The sequence below is a fragment of the Trematomus bernacchii genome, unplaced genomic scaffold (genome assembly GCF_902827165.1).
Source record: "Trematomus bernacchii unplaced genomic scaffold, fTreBer1.1, whole genome shotgun sequence".
Taxonomy (NCBI): domain Eukaryota; kingdom Metazoa; phylum Chordata; class Actinopteri; order Perciformes; family Nototheniidae; genus Trematomus; species Trematomus bernacchii.
In genome coordinates this window covers 1,491,942-1,513,524 of record NW_022988176.1, presented here as the reverse complement: position 1 = coordinate 1,513,524, position 21,583 = coordinate 1,491,942, and the positions used below count along the sequence as shown (strand labels likewise).

At 39.7% G+C, this 21,583-nt stretch overlaps 3 protein-coding genes and 1 long non-coding RNA gene across 4 annotated transcripts in view; 1 reads left to right on the top strand and 3 right to left on the bottom strand.

Moving 5' to 3' along the window:
- Nucleotides 1–7,397: 7,397 nt before the first annotated feature.
- LOC117476015 (ras GTPase-activating-like protein IQGAP2) lies at nt 7,398–10,459 on the bottom strand. The gene is made up of 4 exons (XM_034122373.1): nt 9,917–10,459; nt 9,622–9,765; nt 8,534–8,642; nt 7,398–7,964 (listed from the first exon to the last, which is right to left on the bottom strand). The coding sequence occupies exons 1-4, from the start codon at nt 9,967–9,969 to the stop codon at nt 7,851–7,853; spliced, it is 420 nt and encodes a 139-aa protein (XP_033978264.1). The 5' UTR covers nt 9,970–10,459; the 3' UTR covers nt 7,398–7,850.
- Nucleotides 10,460–10,549: 90 nt separating this feature from the next.
- LOC117476016 lies at nt 10,550–11,841 on the top strand. Its single transcript, XR_004555229.1, has 3 exons — nt 10,550–10,911; nt 11,040–11,300; nt 11,548–11,841. It is a non-coding gene; the product is annotated as an uncharacterized LOC117476016 (long non-coding RNA).
- A 527-nt stretch (nt 11,842–12,368) lies between these two features.
- On the bottom strand, nt 12,369–19,770 carry LOC117476014 (coiled-coil domain-containing protein 42-like). The gene is made up of 7 exons (XM_034122372.1): nt 19,587–19,770; nt 15,384–15,501; nt 14,242–14,334; nt 13,926–14,114; nt 13,358–13,579; nt 13,099–13,257; nt 12,369–13,019 (listed from the first exon to the last, which is right to left on the bottom strand). The coding sequence occupies exons 1-7, from the start codon at nt 19,631–19,633 to the stop codon at nt 12,912–12,914; spliced, it is 936 nt and encodes a 311-aa protein (XP_033978263.1). The 5' UTR covers nt 19,634–19,770; the 3' UTR covers nt 12,369–12,911.
- Nucleotides 19,771–19,850: 80 nt separating this feature from the next.
- The window catches only part of iqgap2 (IQ motif containing GTPase activating protein 2), a 39,667-nt gene continuing 37,934 nt past the window's right edge, over nt 19,851–21,583 (bottom strand). Inside the window, 2 exon segments of the mRNA XM_034122370.1 lie at nt 19,851–20,731; nt 21,471–21,579. Of these exon segments, the coding sequence (XP_033978261.1) occupies nt 20,618–20,731; nt 21,471–21,579 (223 nt within the window). The 3' untranslated portion in view covers nt 19,851–20,617.

Below are 21,583 nucleotides of genomic sequence, written 5' to 3'. Positions count from 1 at the left end.
GCTTAGGATTGAATAAACTAACTGTATAAGTTATCTGAATTGCAACTGGATAGACTTTATGAAAAGTCACCCTCAAATGTTTAGCTACCACTATCAGAACCATTTCAGAATTTATGATCAAGCCATTTTAATAACAATGATGAGATAAATGGACAATATTTGATTGCATTCAGTGTTCAAGTGTATTGAAGTTCAGTGTCTACAAGTTAACAGTTAATGAAACTCACAGAGTTTAACATTAGATAAACACACTTTAATTATTTAGTTCCATCTCAGCAAATTCAGTTCTAAAGCTGTGAGGAGACTCATGGTAAAGGTTACTTTGAAGCCTTTTTTTACTGTGACTTGGAAAGCTCTTTTTGTCTCTTTTCTTTCCATCTTGTCTCTGTGAAGAAGTCTGATATTGTTACCATGTCGTCGCTGTCTTGCATGAACGTCTTAACCTGAGGAGACAGTAAAAACATTACAAGTGTATATTTTTCTGTCTGCTTTTTACCTCCATCTCTGCTCTGTTGGGGTACACACCTGGTCCAGCTGTTTCTCTGTGTCGTTTATATCAACCACTTCATCTGCCTTTTTCGTCTTGACACGTCATTTCGTAGAGGTTGAGTGTCGCCATCTTGCTTTGTCCCAGGAGAAGTGATTTCTTTGATGCGGTTTCCTGAATGTGGTTCCACTTCCTCTCCTGTGTGGGGACAGGGACAACTTCATTTCACACAGAAGATCATCATTTGATTTGGTGTTAGCTTTGATGCCGGACTTTGACCCGGGGTCAGCTCTCGTACCCATTCCAGAACTTCAGAGCGCTCTTTCTCATGCTCCACCTCCATCTGGGACAGCTCGTAGTTCTTCTGCAGACGCATGAGGCGATGCTGTTCTTGCTTTGACTGCAGGGTTCTCCTCAGCTCGTCATACTTCTCACGCTTCTTCAGGTCCTGCTGAGGTGACTCTCTCGAATGCGGAGAAGGTTCTCCGTATGATCTGCGAGGCTCTTTGCATCCTTAAACTGTAACAGACACACATAGAAACCACACACAATGTAACTCCATTATTTCAAATTAATTATCTAATCAATACACTTTATGGACCACACCTGCAAACATCATACCATGATTTTTTTTTTAAATATAGCATAAACCTGGAGGAAGAAAGAGACAGAAATGTTATTCCTCACAACAATGCCATATATTAAATGTGTGTGAATACTGTTGAGGACATCATCAAGAGACAAGATTTAGAAAGATCAAAACAATTATAAAAGTAATTGTTATGATTTCACACACAGACTATTCCTGTACAATAAACATGTTTAAATTAGATTCTCTACCTTCTAAAAAAATCCCTTGCAGTACCTTGGTCAACTTGGCCGCCCGCTCGAAGCTTCACAGCGTACGGAGTGAGTTTCACTAGCTGGCGCTCTCGCTCCTGCTTTGCTCTGCAGCTCTTCAGCTAACTCCACCACCAGCCTCTCATGCTCTGCATCCAGATGAAGAACCTCTTTCCTCTCCCTCGTTGCTCTCTCTGAACATTCAGTATACTGGTCCTGCAGGGAGGGAGATGGAGAGATTTAGTTTAGTGTTTTCAGTTCCAGCTATGACACTAAAATCAAATAACGTTAGGTACAGTTTCATACAGGAATTGTGTGTGAAATGGTCCTTCACTGTACCCTGAGAATCTTCTCAAAGCTGAGGTTCATCTTGTTAGCTTTCTTAATCTTCTCCTGCAACTCAGCTTCACGCTGTTGCAAATTCTCCAGTTCCTAATGAGACAGTAGGCAAACATGACTTGGGAACATTTATGATGGTAAGTCAGGACAGTGAGCATTAAATCAGAAAGTTACACTGCGTGGGAAACATCAACACTTGGTAACTGTTCGATTTGTTAATAATAGCATTTGACACGATGAGCTATTAAAGGTGGGGTAGGTAAGTTTGAGAAACCGGCTCGAGATACACTTTTTGTTATATTTCATGGAATGCTCTTAACATCCCGATAGCAATGAATATCTTAAGTGCTTTGACAAAAAATCCATAAAAAAATGTCATCTGTGGAAGCCGTAGTAGGCCTACTGTAAAAAGCACGACCAATCATCTGAGCCGGCCCCGGCTAAAATAACTGGATGGCCTACCTGCCTGTCAGCCTTCCATCTGTGCACAAACTTATCTCGTGCCCTCATTGGTCATGTGCACGTTCGTGTGTGTTGGAGGAGGGGCTCTGTAAGGAAGTGGCAGATTTTTTCCGACTGTGTATTTTCAAATTCTAGCGCACTCGAGCTGGTTTCTCCAAAATTACCTACAGTACCCCACCTTTAATGAAGGAATTACAAATACATGGATTTAGATGGATGTCACTCTGGGTTAAGCAGATACCTGGAGAAAACTGACTAGCACGAATCACAATTACAAATACTGGTGGATACTTCCCAGAGCTCAGGGTCTTAAATATTTACAAAAATGTTAATTTTTTTGGTAATATTATTGAAAGATCATATATTGTATGTGGTTAGAAATATGGATATATTTTTGTGGATACAGTAGAAACACAACAGAAAATGCGATATAGTGGTTTGGATTTTAAAAAAGGAACACTGAAGTTTCAAAGTGCAATAAAAATGTTTTGTCATTTATAAAAAAAGAATAATCCTAATCTCAATAATGATCCAACTAATCGTGCAGATTATAGGCAATGATCAACACATGTTGTTGTTTTTTAATAAAAATAAAATGCCACGTCATGAAAAGGTTTTGGATATTTAAGAAGGTGTGTGTATAAGTTATTGTAAGTATCGTGAGTTCCTGTTAACCTACTTCTTGCTTCTCCTGGTTCTCGTTGTCCAGGTCTTGGACTTCACTGCGTTTTTTTAGCATATCGAAGATGGAAGAGCTCCTGTGGGCTGCTGCCCGCTCAGCGCTCCCCTCCACACGCCTGTATACATACAGTATGGTTACTTGTACTTTACTTGAGTATATAAATGTGTTGCTACTTTGTACTTCTACCCCACTACAATTCAGAAGTAGCTTAAATTGTGTACTTTTACTCCACTACATCTATTTAATACCTTTAGTTACTTTGCAGATTTGGATCAATAATGTGAAATATAATCAACACTTTAGTCACACCTAGAGTAAATTCACAAGCTACCCTGCAGTATACAATGTCATTAAAACTAGCTGCACCTTTACCAGCTTTGGTAACACATTAATGCATCAATAATTATAATCAAAACATATAATAGCCTTTATAAAACGGACAAGTCAAATCAAGCAATCTGATTGGTTCTTAGCCGTGATATACTGAGCGTATACCACGGGTAGAATTGTAGTTACTTTTCACAACAAGTCAGTATCCCTCCGCGTCTGAGAAAAACTGAGAGGCGAAGTCCCGCCCATCTACTTCCGACCCATGGGACCTTATTTCGGAAAAATATGTATTGAAGTCAATGGGGAGAGAGAGATTATCTTTCGATTCCGTTTGAATTGTGCCACGAATTACACATATGATGTTTGTCAATCTTAACAAATAATTTCCATGTCAAAAAAGTCACAGTTTGTAGTAAAACTGTTGAAATATAAGACTATGAAAAATACGCAACTAGAAAGACTACAAATCCCAGAATCCCGGTCCCGCATGCTGGCTCTTACGGAACCGACTAACTCCCCTTGTGTGTATGTACAGCTCTCAACATGCCCAGACTTGTAGTGATTTTCACCTCTTTTAATACTTTTCGCCTCATTCTGAAAGAAAGAGGTGAAATGTGCCAACGTGACGGCCGTCTTGGTGTGTGGTGCGAGACGGGAGATGTAGTTCATTGAGCGGTTTCACAGAAAAAAAAGTGTTACTTCACAGTTTTACGACACATTTTAATTTTTTTTTACTTGCAAAATTATCTTTTAAATTGACAAACATCATATGTGTAATTCGTGGCTCAATTCAAACGGAATCGAAAGATAATCTTTCTCTCCCCATTGACTTCAATACATACATTTTCCGAAATAAGGTCCCATGGAGCCCCCCCGGAAAGGGAGGGACTTCGCCTCTCTATACAGTTGGGCTGAAAAGCAAACTGCTTTTCAAACTGGGACAAGAAAACAGCGGAGAAGTAACGGGGCAGAAACCCTCCTTTTTACGCAGCGGTCCAGACATAGACATCAAATGGAAAAACATATTCAGTGTGCAGTTCCTTTGGCATTAGGGCAGGGATATCTAGATACTTTCCAAGGTTTGACATAATGAATTGCGCTACTTTTAAAGCAAGCAACGATGTTTTTCAAATCTGTAATCAAAAAGGTCCGCAAAAACGCTATCGACCAATCAGATTGCTTGATTTGACTTGTCCGTTTTATAAATATATTTACATTTCTTCCGTTACGAAACAAACTTACAGAGCATAAGATGGAAACATTTAAAGGGGACCTATCATGCAAAATGCACTTTTGTACGTCTTTTATACATGAATATGTGTCCCCGGTGTTCCAGGGAACTCACCAAGTGTCAGAAAACACAACCCTCTCTATTTTCCTCCATACCCAAATCTCTAAAAAAGGGGCTGCAACGGATCTGATACAGACTGATCCAGATTTGAACACTTCTATGTCGTCACAGAAGTGGCGCTACGGCTATTGGGCCAACTCTCCACCTATCAGGGGAATGTGGGGGTTGGGCCACGGCCGGCCATTGCCGCTCGAAAGCGCTGGAGACGCTGTAGTACATATGCCAGGCCTGTAAGTGGCGCTGTAGTCTGCCACAAAAGCAGCAAAGAAGACTTCCCGCCCATAGTTACCATGGTTACCCTTCTGTTTATTCTCCACTGTGGCTTGTTTTTTCTCCCTCCCCAAGGCAAGCGTTTGCTCCCGCTGCTTTAATTCAATGCAATCCCTCCCCGTCGAGGCAAGCACTGTAATTCTCTCCGGTTAGTCCACCAGCAGATGACAAACACCCACCTCTCCGCCTCTTCCAAGGAACGAGGGGACCGTGCGGCAGAGTTTCAGTTTCAGTTTCTTTCGCCAGTCAAGATGTCCGTTAAAGTTTAAATCTTCCGGACAAAATTAGAAAAGTGCCGGTCAAAGGTCTTCTTTGATATTTATTGAGCTTTAAAACAAATGAATAACGACTCTATATAATAAAACACGGAGGACAGAGATCTCTTTTTCTCCCCCTCTTCTGACAGCCCAGCAGCTGATCAGAGCACGGCTCACCTCTCCTGCAGGGGGTCGTGGTCAGCAGAATCAGACCCGTAGACAGCAAACAGTACTGTAAAAAGCACGACCAATCGTTTTAGCCGGCCCGGCTAAAATAACTGGATGGCCTACCTGCCTGTCAGCCTTCCATCTGTGCACAAACTTATCTCGTGCCCTCATTGGTCATGTGCGCGTTCGTGTGTGTTGGAGGAGGGGCTCTGTAATGAAGTGGCAGATTTTCTCTGGTTGTGCAATTTCAAATTCTAGCGCACTCGAGCTGGTTTCTCCGAAATTACCTACCCCACCTTCAGTGGCGACTGGTCATTAGGGGCAGGTGGGGCACAGCCCCACCTAGTGTCAGCAGAAAGTATTACAAATAATGATTACAAAAATGCAAAAAAATAAATAAAAAAATATATAAAATATATTTTAAGATCATGTTTAATCATCTGATTCGTCTGTACATTGCTGTTTTAGTCTGTGTTCTTCTAATTAGTGTGTCTACAGTCACAGTGTGTGCCTATTGAGCTGTTTAGAGCCATGTGGGACAAAACCTGATTATGCCCCTCCCTCTCGCTGTGAAGTCAACGGTGACTGTAAAAACTACACTGCGCATGCTCAGAGTATTTTGTAATGAAATGTGTGTGGCAAAAAAATAATGACCAGAGGGGCATGGAGCTACCATCCCCACCATACGTCATCTCAAATCATTCAGAGCTGATTGGCTGTAAGTACGTGTGCCGCGAAAAGTGTGGTGTGTGAAGAGGAGACGAGAGAGCTGCAGTGACGCGTCCTAAAACCAGGAAGTAAGCTGCGCATGGCTTCCCTCGACAAAAAAGCAATGAGATTTCTCCAGAGGATTTTAGAAAATAGCTGGAAATAAGATCTGTGGGAAACGTACCTGTTAGATAAATGCACGTTTTGATCAGCCGGATAACATCCACATGTCTACCCTACTTTTATAATTTTTTTATCATAAATCTATGGATTAGATTTATGATAGACTTTTGAAACTACAAGAACATAAGGAGGACTTTTACAAAAAAGTTATAGACATTTTTGTCCAGAAGGATAGGCAAATGGACTTCATCTTCAAGTCAAGGTAAGACCGCAATTTGATTGAAATGGGATCTTACTAAGAGAGAACAATTCAATATTTAAATGATAAAATTACATTTTTTGGGTATCCTTTTGTTGAACTGTCTGTTTAAAATTAATCGAAGCATCAGACAAAAAAAGCTTTTGAAAATAATATTATATTTTGGTTTAGGTCAAAATATAATATTTGTAAACCTGAAGAGTCAGTGCCAGTGCCTCACCAGCCATGAACCTCACTGCACGTCACTGCAGAAGCTTATATATAGACATCTACGTTTTTTGTGCCCCACCACTTTTGTACATATAAAAACGCCACATGCCCACCTTTAAGTATATTTTGATGCTTTTTTGTATTTTTACTTGAGTAACATTTTGATGCAGGACTTTTACTTGTAACAGAGTAGTATTCCTACACTCTGGTACTTCTACTTTTACTCAAATACCAGATCTGAGTAGCCTACTTCTCCCACCTCAACACGCAGGCAGAGCACATCGCCAACAACACACACACAACACTGGCTCCACACACACACACACACTCACCGTGAACGCTGTAACAGCTGCTTCTTACGGACGCTCTTGGAGGTCATGACTCTTTGTTGTTTTTAAAGTTTTCACGGCGGAGTAGATTAAATTAAAAATGTTTCCAGATCTGACTCTCTTTCTCCTGCTTCTGTCGTTGGTTTGTGTTCAAACTTTTTACGAGCTCTCAGCGTTCCTCCCCGACTCGTTTCCATGGTAACAAAACAATGTTAAAGTTACATCCGCCGGCATTTCAGTGCAAAGATTGACAACTTTCAAAACAACTTGTTTTATAAACTATAAATAGAAATCGTTTATTAAAACTGTCGATTTAAAAAAAAAAAAGTAAAAATGTGCAACAAAAGTCCTTGGAGCGACAGGATCAGTGTGTTATTCTTCAGCATCAAACATGTTATTGTGGTAAATACTCCGTCTCTCCCTCTCTGCAGAGAAGTAATGTGTCCCAGTGGGAGGTTAGCAGATTAAACTAAAACTAGTCAAAGTAGTTGATAAAAAAACATGTTATTTATTCTGCACATTTAAATAATTTAAACATTAGCAATCACTTCTTGATAACACATAGTACAACTTCATCCGTTGTAGCTTTTAAATATTTTTGATGTTTTATTTATTAAAACATGTTTCTTTACACACTTTAATTAAAAGGCACTGTGGTAAACTACAGTATTTTATAGAATGATACAGGCCGGCTGAAAATCTGCTCCCCAGCTGGATTTCTGAACTAATCCACAGTTGTTTCAACATACATGGGACAGTTTTTACATACAAAACATGAATATCATTACAATTTAAATCTTAAAAATACATTACATTTACAATTACCACATGAAAAAATACAGAGCTGATACATTAAGTTGGACAACAGCATTAGATTTTGGTGTGATCCTTAAAATTATAAGAGGAGGGTACAATACAAAACACTGTCCTGCCCCATCTCGTGTTATCTGGCTGAATTAATTTTGTTCCACAAGCTCAGCACAATCAGAAGGCACAATCTGTTTCCTCTTTGTTGCTTTTCCTCCCTTCACTTTGTCATTTTCCATAGAATTTTTTATTTAGGAGGAAGATGAGTAAATTGACGTTGACTTTGGCTTTGTCGAACATCTTCATGACGGCCACGCCTTTGTACTGCAGCTGAAGGAGGTCCTGGAAACAGAATACAAACACATTCAATGAGAAAACACACACACACACACACACACACACACACACACACACACACACACACACACACACACACACACACACACACACACACACACACACACACACACACACACACACACACACACACACACACACACACACACACACACACACACACACACACACACACACACACACACACACACACACACACACACACACACGTCATTCATAGAGATAAGGTACTAATGTGGCATGTTTGCATACCTTTTAAGTAATGAACCCTGTCTATATGGTAGCAGATAAAGATATTATATTAAGTTTGTATTGATGTAGTAACATTTGTAGTACAGCCCGGTCTCTATGCACACCTTTGTTTATACAGTATGTTTGTTCATACAGATTCATTAAAACAAATGTGTCCACTGCTGTCCTCTTCATTAGAAATAGTTTGCGCTGTTTCTTTAATTGTCTAATGGGTTGAAAATGGCATTTAAGTGTCTGTCATCAAGGCTTAATGCTGACTGGTGAGCTGCTTTGTTCCAGGGAATCAAGAGGTAAATGTATACCAGGAAATGAAGCTGGACTTTTTCCATCTCAACTCCCATAAATTTGGCCTTCACTTGAAAATCTCCAACTTCCTCAGTGGGTGAAATGTCAAACATGACATTTTTGAACCTGAAAGAAGAGAGAGGCAATAGACAGAGATTAATGACAAAGTGACAACAAAGCAAAAAACCATGTTATTATATTAAACAAAAACACAAACAAAAACTAAAAAAATACAAGTCATTTTTTCACAGGACTCAAATCAGCTTAAATTAGCTTGGATATATTTGATATCTGTCTGCCTTACATTTAAAGGTGGGGTAGGTCATTTTGGAGAAACCAGCTCGAGTGTGCTAGAATTTGAAAATACACAGCCGGAAAAAATCTGCCACTTCCTTACAGAGCCCCTCCTCCAACACACACACGAACGCGCACATGACCAATGAGGGCACGAGATAAGTTTGTGCACAGATGGAAGGCTGACAGGCAGGTAGGCCATCCAGTTATTTTAGCCGGGCCGGCTAAAATGATTGGTCGTGCTTTTTACAGTACTACGGCTTCCACAGATGAAATCTTTTTATGGATTTTTTGTCAAAGCACTTAAGATATTCATTGCTATCGGGATGTTAAGAGCATTCCATGGAATATAACAAAAAGTATATCTCGAGCCGGTTTCTCAAACTTACCTACCCCACCTACCTTGTCCTACCTTGTATACAGTATATTTCGTTAAAATATGTATAAACTATGATGCAATCTAACTTTCCAACTCAGAAAAACGATAAAGAGCATGAACAAAGAACATGTAACAGGAACCAGTTAATTAACTAGTCAACAGACATCTTTCCTCTTCTTGGAAAAACATAATCATATTCTTAAGTATGTAGAAACTACATAATCTTGTTTGGATAAAACCCACACACATTTTTTGTTAATGATATAAAGGTTGATTGGAGGATAGATGTGTTCATCGACACGGTAATCAAAACGTCTCTACATGCCACAATCTAAAATGAGAAACTTCACTAAGAGTTGTGTGACTGTAAGTAACAAAGTCTGAGCCATGGTAAAGAGTTACATTAAACACCAAGCTGATCAGATAACTCACTGGTTGGTCTGAAGTCCTTCTATCTCCAGGATGACTCCCTTCTCATGAAGCCTTGCTCCAGTGTACTTCAGAGACTGGGGCTTCCACTTCTTGCTGCCCTTATTTTCTCCTTTGCTGTCCAGCTTTATAGATCTGCGTGCATTCCTGGTCACACAAAACACAGGAATGCATTAGTAATAAACACAATACATTTTGAAATCCACCAAACCATCCACACGACATTATTTACACAGTGAAAATAAATAATTCTAAAAACTTCTCCTGACAAAGTGCAAGAAGTAAATGAACGACTTACTTTCTGTTGAGGTTGTCCAGGCAGGTCTTGATGTAAGTATCATAATAGTTCATCTGGTCCTGGTAGAAGGCTGTTTTGGAGTTGAGAGCTGTCAGAGTCTGCTGGAGCTTCACCAGCTCCGCCTTCCTCCTCTGTCTGTAGCGTCTTTGGTAGCGAATGTCCTGTCAATCACAGGTTTTAGTACCACTTCACAACTTCAGAAGCTGAGCAGACACAACAATGTGTTTAGCATTGGAGGGTGGGACAAGTAGTAAGATATTGTACTTAAGTAAAAGAAGAAGTACCAGAGTGTAGGAATACTCTGTTACAAGTAAAAGTCCTGCGTTTAACATGTTACTCCAGTAAAAGTACAAAAGTATAAGCATTCAAGTAAACTTACAATACCAAAAGTAAAAGTACTCATTGTGCAAATTGCCCTAGCAGAATAATATATATTCTATGTTCTGATTATAATTATTGATGCATTCAAATGTTATCACAGCTGATAAAGGTATAGCTAATTTAAATTACTTTGTATACGGCAGGGTAGCTTGTGAATTTACTCCAGGTGTAAGTTTTGATTATATTTCTATCATTAATCCAAATCTGCAAAGTAACTTAAGGTATTGAATAAATGTAGTGGATAAAAACGATATACATTCCTTTAATCATTCCACACAGGGAAAATGTACATTGTTACAGCAAGATAGAGAGGACAATATTAGATAAAAGGCATGCACATAGTATTTAAAACAAGAATAATACAAATAATTTCAATTTACAGAAGAACACATCGCTGTTAGTAGCAGCAGTATTTATAAAATATAAGAGTAAAAATCAGTTTAACATTGCAGAATGAAATGTGGTATAAAACAATGAACCAATTGTTTTACTATTTAAATGTGAAGCTTTTGAAAAAACAAAACTCTGGCCCAGCATCTTCTTGTTTCCCAGTAATCGGTGTATCTCAGGGGAGGTGAATGCAACAGTCTCAGGCATCGCCACCACATTTCGCAGTAAGTAACTCCTGACATAAGGTAAAGCAGCTTATTTCTCTAGCATGCTATTAACAAGATTACAGTAGGAGCATTGGAAATTGATCTTCATGTGAAAAATATAATCAGTCGCTCTGCTGTCTTTAAAGAAAATCTGTCAGACCACAAAGGTCATATCCTTCAGAGCTGCTCCGACTGCCTGCTGTGGACGGACACCTTTCAAAATGGAGACGTCACCGGTAGATACATCCTGCAGTTCAGTATGTTCCTCATCAGATTTTACAATTCATCTCTGAGTTTCAACCCTTTTTCCAGCAAGGAATGGAAAAATTGATCCTGAAGATGTTGACATTTTCAAGTTGGGTGTCTGAGCTTCCCAGAGAACTTCCACAGCTACGACGGCAAAACAGGTCAGTGAGTCTTCAGTAAAATGACTGTTATAAATAAATAAAAACAAAGCTGAATCTGTGTGTTAAGCGGACACAAGAACGTACTCAAGTTGCCACACGGTGTAACATTTAAATATTGTGTTTTTATACAGATCATTTTAAGTAGATAAGGTACAATGCACACGATCAGAAAAATGGAAATACTGCAGATATTCTCCAAGATTTCTGTGTTATCCTAAAGTTTATCTTCTGTCTTCCTGTGTTTCAGAGCTGTGCCCCGACAACAAAGAGGGCACAGAGTGAGCAGCAGCAGCAACATTAGTTTTAAGCAAAAATATATGTAAAATGTACTAGTTTTGTTTTGATCATCATCATAATATGCTATGAAAACTGGTAAGTCGTGTGATTTTAGATTTTACATATCTACTTTTAAACCTATAAAAAAAGATGATGTACTGAAATGCGTTTTGAAAACTGTGGTGTCAAAACAGCCTGTTTTTACAACAATGCCTTTAGGACATGACATGTCATTCATTTCAGAATAAAACTTCATTATTATCCGCTCACTGTCTAATTCCTACGATTCACTTGAATCAAAAAAAGGGTTAGGATCCAAAAATGTTTTAGGTTCAAAAAGGGAAAGGTAGGCCTACTCATTGAGCAGAATGGTACATTTTATATTATATTATTGGCTTATTCCTATTGATATATAGGTATATCAAGGTCTATCGCTTTAATGTTGCAGACAACCTTTTTATTTTTACCATAATGCTGATTGGCTTCTGAAAATCACCACGTCTCATCTTTATACATAATCATACATATATCAACATCATATTTAAAGTTAACTAGCCGACAGCTATCCCAAAATATAATGGAGTTAAAAGCACAATATGTGCCTCTGAGATGTAGCGGAGCAGAAGAACAATGTATATATAATTGAAAATAATAAAATACCTGTACCTCGACATTCAATATAAGTATGGTACTTAAGTAAATAGTTACATTTCACTATTGTGGATAATACTGTAGGCCAATATATAAAATTGAATGTCCATATATAAATGTTAATCTTTTGTTATTGTTCACTGTTTTCCTACCATTAAGTGACCGTATGTCTGTAGAGGGGTCAAAAGTGCCGTGAAAGACAAAGACCCATCAGAAGCTGTTCTGAGATCTGATCAATAAAACAAGTTACAACAGATTGCTGTTTTCTTTAAGAGACACGAGGTGGCAGCACCGGACCTTTATCCTGATGATTCAAAGTCTACATGATATTGTGCTGAGAGGAGAAGCTTAGGATTGAATAAACTAACTGTATAAGTTATCTGAAATTGCAACTGGATAGACTTTATGAAAAAGTCACCCTCAAATGTTTAGCTACCACTATCAGAACCATTTCAGAATTTATGATCAAGCCATTTTAATAACAATGATGAGATAAATGGACAATATTTGATTGCATTCAGTGTTCAAGTGTATTGAAGTTCAGTGTCTACAAGTTAACAGTTAATGAAACTCACAGAGTTTAACATTAGATAAACACACTTTAATTATTTAGTTCCATCTCAGCAAATGCAGTTCTAAAGCTGTGAGGAGACTCATGGTAAAGGTTACTTTGAAGCCTTTTTTTTACTGTGACTTGGAAAGCTCTTTTTGTCTCTTTTCTTTCCATCTTGTCTCTGTGAAGAAGTCTGATATTGTTACCATGTCGTCGCTGTCTTGCATGAACGTCTTAACCTGAGGAGACAGTAAAAAAATTACAAGTGTATATTTTGTCTGCTTTTTACCTCCATCTCTGCTCTGTTGGGGTACACACCTGGTCCAGCTGTTTCTCTGTGTCGTTTATATCAACCACTTCATCTGCCTTTTCGTCTTGACACGTCATTTCGTAGAGGTTGAGTGTCGCCATCTTGATTTGTCCCAGGAGAAGTGTTTTCTTTGATGCGGTTTCCTGAATGTGGTTCCACTTCCTCTCCTGTGTGGGGACAGGGACAACTTCATTTCACACAGAAGATCATCATTTGATTTGGTGTTAGCTTTGATGCCGGACTTTGACCCGGGGTCAGCTCTCGTACCCATTCCAGAACTTCAGAGCGCTCTTTCTCATGCTCCACCTCCATCTGGGACAGCTCGTAGTTCTTCTGCAGACGCATGAGGCGATGCTGTTCTTGGTTTGACTGCAGGGTTCTCCTCAGCTCGTCATACTTCTCACGCTTCTTCAGGTCCTGCTGAAGGTGACTCTCTCGAATGCGGAGAAGGTTCTCCGTATGATCTGCGAGGCTCTTTGCATCCTTAAACTGTAACAGACACACATAGAAACCACACACAATGTAACTCCATTATTTCAAATTCATTATCTAATCAATACACTTTATGGACCACACCTGCAAACATCATACCATGATTTTTTTTTTAAATATAGCATAAACCTGGAGGAAGAAAGAGACAGAAAGGCTTTTCCACACAACAATGCCATATATTAAATGTGTGTGAATACTGTTGAGGACATCATCAAGAGACAAGATTTAGAAAGATCAAAACAATTATAAAAGTAATTGTTATGATTTCACACACAGACTATTCCTGTACAATAAACATGTTTAAATTAGATTCTCTACCTTCTAAAAAAATCCCTTGCAGTACCTTGGTCAACTTGGCCGCCCGCTCGAAGTTCACAGCGTACGGAGTGAGTTTCACTAGCTGGCGCTCTCGCTCCTGTTTGCTCTGCAGCTCTTCAGCTAACTCCACCACCAGCCTCTCATGCTCTGCATCCAGATGAAGAACCTCTTTCCTCTCCCTCGTTGCTCTCTCTGAACATTCAGTATACTGGTCCTGCAGGGAGGGAGATGGAGAGATTTAGTTTAGTGTTTTCAGTTCCAGCTATGACACTAAAATCAAATAAGTAACGTTAGGTACAGTTTCATACAGGAATTGTGTGTGAAATGGTCCTTCACTGTACCCTGAGAATCTTCTCAAAGCTGAGGTTCATCTTGTTAGCTTTCTTAATCTTCTCCTGCAACTCAGCTTCACGCTGTTGCAAATTCTCCAGTTCCTATAATGAGACACACATAGTAGGCAAACATGACTTGGGAACATTTATGATGGTAAGTCAGGACATTGAGCATTAAATCAGAAAGTTACACTGCGTGGGAAACATCAACACTTGGTAACTGTTCGATTTGTTAATAATAGCATTTGACACGATGAGCTATTAAAGGTGGGGTAGGTAAGTTTGAGAAACCGGCTCGAGATACACTTTGTGTTATATTCCATGGAATGCTCTTAACATCCCGATAGCAATGAATATCTTAAGTGCTTTGACAAAAAATCCATAAAAAAATGTCATCTGTGGAAGCCGTAGTAGGCCTACTGTAAAAAGCACGACCAATCATCTGAGCCGGCCCGGCTAAAATAACTGGATGGCCTACCTGCCTGTCAGCCTTCCATCTGTGCACAAACTTATCTCGTGCCCTCATTGGTCATGTGCGCGTTCGTGTGTGTTGGAGGAGGGGCTCTGTAAGGAAGTGGCAGATTTTTTCCGACTGTGTATTTTCAAATTCAAGCGCACTCGAGCTGGTTTCTCCAAAATTACCTACAGTACCCCACCTTTAATGAAGGAATTACAAATATATGGATTTAGATGGATGTCACTCTGGGTTAAGCAGATACCTGGAGAAAACTGACTAGCACGAATCACAATTACAAATACTGGTGGATACTTCCCAGAGCTCAGGGTCTTAAATATTTACAAAATGTTTAGTTTTTTTGGTAATATTATTGAAAGATCATATATTGTATGTGGTTAGAAATATGGATATATTTTTGTGGATACAGTAGAAACACAACAGAAAATGCGATATAGTGGTTTGGATTTAAAAAAAGGAACACTGAAGTTTCAAAGTGCAATAAAAATGTTTTGTCATTTATAAAAAAAGAATAATCCTAATCTCAATAATGATCCAACTAATCGTGCAGATTATAGGCAATGATCAACACATGTTTTTTAATAAAAATAAAATGCCACGTCATGAAAAGGTTTTGGATATTTAAGAAGGTGTGTGTATAAGTTATTGTAAGTATCGTGAGTTCCTGTTAACCTACTTCTTGCTTCTCCTGGTTCTCGTTGTCCAGGTCTTGGACTTCACTGCGTTTTTTTAGCATATCGAAGATGGAAGAGCTCCTGTGGGCTGCTGCCCGCTCAGCGCTCCCCTCCACACGCCTGTATACATACAGTATGGTTACTTGTACTTTACTTGAGTATATAAATGTGTTGCTACTTTGTACTTCTACCCCACTACAATTCAGAAGTAGCTTAAATTGTGTACTTTTACTCCACTACATCTATTTAATACCTTTAGTTACTTTGCAGATTTGGATCAATAATGTGAAATATAATCAACACTTTAGTCACACCTGGAGTAAATTCACAAGCTACCCTGCAGTATACAATGTCATTAAAACTAGCTGCACCTTTACCAGCTTTGGTAACACATTAATGCATCAATAATTATAATCAAAACATAAATAGCCTTTATAAAACGGACAAGTCAAATCAAGCAATCTGATTGGTTCTTAGCCGTGATATACTGAGCGTATACCACGGGTAGAATTGTAGTTACTTTTCATAACAAGTCAGTATCCCTCCGCGTCTGAGAAAAACTGAGAGGCGAAGTCCCGCCCATCTACTTCCGACCCATGGGACCTTATTTCGGAAAACATATGTATTGAAGTCAATGGGGAGAGAGAGATTATCTTTCGATTCCGTTTGAATTGTGCCATGAATTACACATATGATGTTTGTCAATCTTAACAAATAATTTCCATGTCAAAAAAGTCACAGTTTGTAGTAAAACTGTTGAAATATAAGACTATGAAAAATACGCAACTAGAAAGACTCCAAATCCCAGAATCCCGGTCCTGCATGCTGGCTCTTATGGAACCGACTAACTCCCCTTGTGTGTATGTACCAGAGGTGGGACCAAGTCATTGTTTTGCAAGTCCGAGTCAAGTCTCAAGTCTTTGCGCTCAAGTCCGAGTCAAGTCTCAAGTCTTTGTGCTCAAGTCCAAGTCAAGTCTCAAGTCAGGATGGGCAAGTTCAAGTCAAGTCCAAGTCCTAAACTTTGACAAAACGAGTCTTAAACAAGTCATTATGTGCTTTTCACCAAATGTAATGACACCCATCAACAGAATAATACTTAATAATTAAACTGCTCTTTATTAGTCACATTAATACTGTAATAATCTATTTTCTCTCTGCTGGTAAAGTAACGTGTTTTCTTCTATTGTAAGATGGATCAGTAATGTAATGCTACCGTGACGGTTTGATTCAGAAGGAGTTTAATGTACAAGATCCCTGATGTTGAGGTAACCAGAATGTTTATTTCCACCGTGTACAACATGTTATAAGGGACCCACAACCTATCTTTATGCAAGGGATAATGTGCAGCGAGGCGGTCTTTATGGGAAAAGAACACCTGAATCTAGATCCCTCTGCAGGTGGTACTTTAACTGTATTTTGATGCTAATACTTTTGTACTTTTACTTGTAACATTTTGAATGCAGGATCTTTTATTGTAACCGAGTATTCCTACACTCTGGTACTTTTACTCAAGTACAAGATCTGAACTTCTCCCACCTCTGGCAATAAATCCTGAGTGGTTACCAAAAAAAAACCCTGCTCTGAAGGTTATTTTCATTTTACAAATCCTGCACTCAGCTTTGCTTTCTCCAATATCATTGAAATGCAGCCAGATGCTACTTCTTTTTTCGGTTTTCGCTAATTTCTTGACTTTTTCCGACGCGCTTGCATTTAAATCCGTCTCCCCGTCGCTCTGTGTAGCTGGCCTGTACCACTACACCTGCTGTCTTTGGAGCGTCTGCCCCCCACCCTTCTTTCACATAATGGTATGATCCTAGTGTGTCCTCACATATGATTGGCCGCATGGTGGCCCAGCTAAATAAAGACCCGCCCCTGCCTGCATGGATTCTCAGCAAGAGTTGCAGCGGCTGGAGATTCTGCTCTTCCCGACGCGAGTCTGCTCTTCTGAACGGCAGCTCGCGATCGGCGTGTTGGAGACCCCTGATTTAAATTATCAAGTCACCTCAAGTCAGAGGGCTCAAGTCCAAGTCAAGTCCCGAGTCATTGGTGTTCAAGTCCAAGTCGAGTCGCAAGTGTTTTGTGATTTTGTCAAGTCGAGTCCAAAGTCATCAAATTGGTGACTCGAGTCTGAATCGAGTCCAAGTCATGTGACTCGAGTCCACACCTCTGGTATGTACAGCTCTCAACATGCCCAGACTTGTAGTGATTTTCACCTATTTTAATACTTTTCGCCTCATTCTGAAAGAAAGAGGTGAAATGTGCCAACGTGACGGCCGTCTTGGTGTGTGGTGCGAGACGGAGATGTAGTTCATTGAGCGGTTTCACAGAAAAAAAAAGTGTTACTTCACAGTTTTACGACACATTTTTATTTTTTTTACTTGCAAAATTATCTTTTAAATTGACAAACATCATATGTGTAATTCGTGGCTCAATTCAAACGGAATCGAAAGATAATCTTTCTCTCCCCATTGACTTCAATACATACTTTTTCCGAAATAAGGTCCCATGGAGCCCCCCCGGAAAGGGAGGGACTTCGCCTCTCTATACAGTTGGGCTGAAAAGCAAACTGCTTTTCAAACTGGGACAAGAAAACAGCGGAGAAGTAACGGGGCAGAAACCCTCCTTTTTACGCAGCGGTCCAGACATAGACATCAAATGGAAAAACATATTCAGTGTGCAGTTCCTTTGGCATTAGGGCAGGGATATCTAGATACTTTCCAAGGTTTGACATAATGAATTGCGCTACTTTTAAAGCAAGCAACGATGTTTTCAAATCTGTAATCAAAAAGGTCCGCAAAAACGCTATCGACCAATCAGATTGCTTGATTTGACTTGTCCGTTTTATAAATATATTTACATTTCTTCCGTTACGAAACAAACTTACAGAGCATAAGATGGAAACATTTAAAGGGGACCTATCATGCAAAATGCACTTTTGTACGTCTTTTATACATGAATATGTGTCCCCGGTGTTCCAGGGAACTCACCAAGTGTCAGAAAACACAACCCTCTCTATTTTCCTCCATACCCAAATCTCTAAAAAAGGGGCTGCAACGGATCTGATACAGACTGATCCAGATTTGAACACTTCTATGTCGTCACAGAAGTGGCGCTACGGCTATTGGGCCAACTCTCCACCTATCAGGGGAATGTGGGGGTTGGGCCACGGCCGGCCATTGCCGCTCGAAAGCGCTGGAGACGCTGTAGTACATATGCCAGGCCTGTAAGTGGCGCTGTAGTCTGCCACAAAAGCAGCGAAGAAGACTTCCCGCCCATAGTTACCATGGTTACCCTTCTGTTTATTCTCCGCTGTGGCTTTTTTTTCTCCCTCCCCAAGGCAAGCGTTTGCTCCCGCTGCTTTAATTCAATGCAATCCCTCACCGTCGAGGCAAGCACTGTAATTATCTCCGGTTAGTCCACCAGCAGATGACAAACACCCACCTCTCCGCCTCTTCCAAGGAACGAGGGGACCGTGCGGCAGAGTTTCAGTTTCAGTTTCTTTCGCCGGTCAAGATGTCCGTTAAAGTTTAAATCTTACGGACAAAATTAGAAAAGTGCCGGTCAAAGGTCTTCTTTGATATTTATTGAGCTTTAAAACAAATGAATAACGACTCTATATAGGCTATAATAAAACACGGAGGACGGAGATCTCTTTTTCTCCCCCTCTTCTGACAGCCCAGCAGCTGATCAGAGCGGCTCCCCTCTCCTGCAGGGGGGCGTGGTCAGCAGAATCAGACCCGTAGACAGCAAACAGTACTGTGAAAAGCACGACCAATCGTTTTAGCCGGCCCGGCTAAAATAACTGGATGGCCTACCTGCCTGTCAGCCTTCCATCTGTGCACAAACTTATCTCGTGCCCTCATTGGTCATGTGCGCGTTCGTGTGTGTTGGAGGAGGGCCTCTGTAATGAAGTGGCAGATTTTCTCCGGTTGTGTATTTTCAAATTCTAGCGCACTCGAGCTGGTTTCTCCGAAATTACCTACCCCACCTTTAAGTATATTTTGATGCTTTTTTGTATTTTTACTTGAGTAATATTTTGATGCAGGACTTTTACTTGTAACAGAGTAGTATTCCTACACTCTGGTACTTCTACTTTTACTCAAATACCAGATCCGAGTAGCCTACTTCTCCCACCTCAACACGCAGGCAGAGTACATCGCCAACAACACACACACAACACTGGCTCCACACACACACACACTCACCGTGAACGCTGTAACAGCTGCTTCTTACGGACGCTCCTGGAGGTCATGACTCTTTGTTGTTTTTAAAGTTTTCACGGCGGAGTAGATTAAATTAAAAATGTTTCCAGATCTGACTCTCTTCCTCCTGCTTCTGTCGTTGGTTTGTGTTCAAACTTTTTACGAGCTCTCAGCGTTCCTCCCCGACTCGTTTCCATGGTAACAAAACAATGTTAAAGTTACATCCGCCGGCATTTCAGTGCAAAGATTGACAACTTTCAAAACAACTTGTTTTATAAACTATAAATAGAAATCGTTTATTAAAACTGTCGATTTAAAAAAAAAAAAGTAAAAATGTGCAACAAAAGTCCTTGTAACCACAGGATCAGTGTGTTATTCTTCAGCATCAAACATGTTATTGTGGTAAATACTCCGTCTCTCCCTCTCTGCAGAGAAGTAATGTGTCCCAGTGGGAGGTTAGCAGATTAAACTAAAACTAGTCAAAGTAGTTGATAAAAAAACATGTTATTTATTCTGCACATTTAAATAATTAAACCTTAGCAATCACTTCTTGATAACACATAGTACAAATTCATCCGTTGTAGCTTTTAAATATTTTTGATGTTTTATTTATTAAAACATGTTTCTTTACACACTTTAATTAAAAGGCACTGTGGTAAACTACAGTATTTTATAGAATGATACAGGCCGGCTGAAAATCTGCTCCCCAGCTGGATTTCTGAACTAATCCACAGTTGTTTCAACATACATGGGACAGTTTTTACATACAAAACATGAATATCATTACAATTTAAATCTTAAAAATACATTACATTTACAATTACCACATGAAAAAATACAGAGCTGATACATTAAGTTGGACAACAGCATTAGATTTTGGTGTGATCCTTAAAATTATAAGAGGAGGGTACAATACAAAACACTGTCCTGCCCCATCTCGTGTTATCTGGCTAAATTCATTTTGTTCCACAAGCTCAGCACAATCAGAAGGCACAATCTGTTTCCTCTTTGTTGCTTTTCCTCCCTTCACTTTGTCATTTTCCATAGAATTTTTTATTTAGGAGGAAGATGAGTAAATTGACGTTGACTTTGGCTTTGTCGAACATCTTCATGACGGCCACGCCTTCGTACTGCAGCTGAAGGAGGTCCTGGAAACAGAATACAAACACATTCAATGAGAAAACACACACACACACACACACACACACACACACACACACACACACACACACACACACACACACACACACACACACACACACCACACACACACACACACACACACACACACACACACACACACACACACACACACACACACACACACACACACACACACACACAACACACACACACACACACACACACACACACACACACACACACACACACACACACACACACACACACACACACACACACACACACACACACACACACACACACACACACACACACACACACACACACACACACACACACACACACACACACACACACACACACACACACACACACACACACACACACACACACACACACACACTTCATAGAGATAAGGTACTAATGTGGCATGTTTGCATACCTTTTAAGTAATGAACCCTGTCTATATGGTAGCAGATAAAGATATTATATTAAGTTTGTATTGATGTAGTAACATTTGTAGTACAGCCCGGTCTCTATGCACACCTTTGTTTATACAGTATGTTTGTTCATACAGATTCATTAAAACAAATGTGTCCACTGCTGTCCTCTTCATTAGAAATAGTTTGCGCTGTTTCTTTAATTGTCTAATGGGTTGAAAATGGCATTTAAGTGTCTGTCATCAAGGCTTAATGCTGACTGGTGAGCTGCTTTGTTCCAGGGAATCAAGAGGTAAATGTATACCTGGAAATGAAGCTGGACTTTTTCCATCTCAACTCCCATAAATTTGGCCTTCACTTGAAAATCTCCAACTTCCTCAGTGGGTGAAATGTCAAACATGACATTTTTGAACCTGA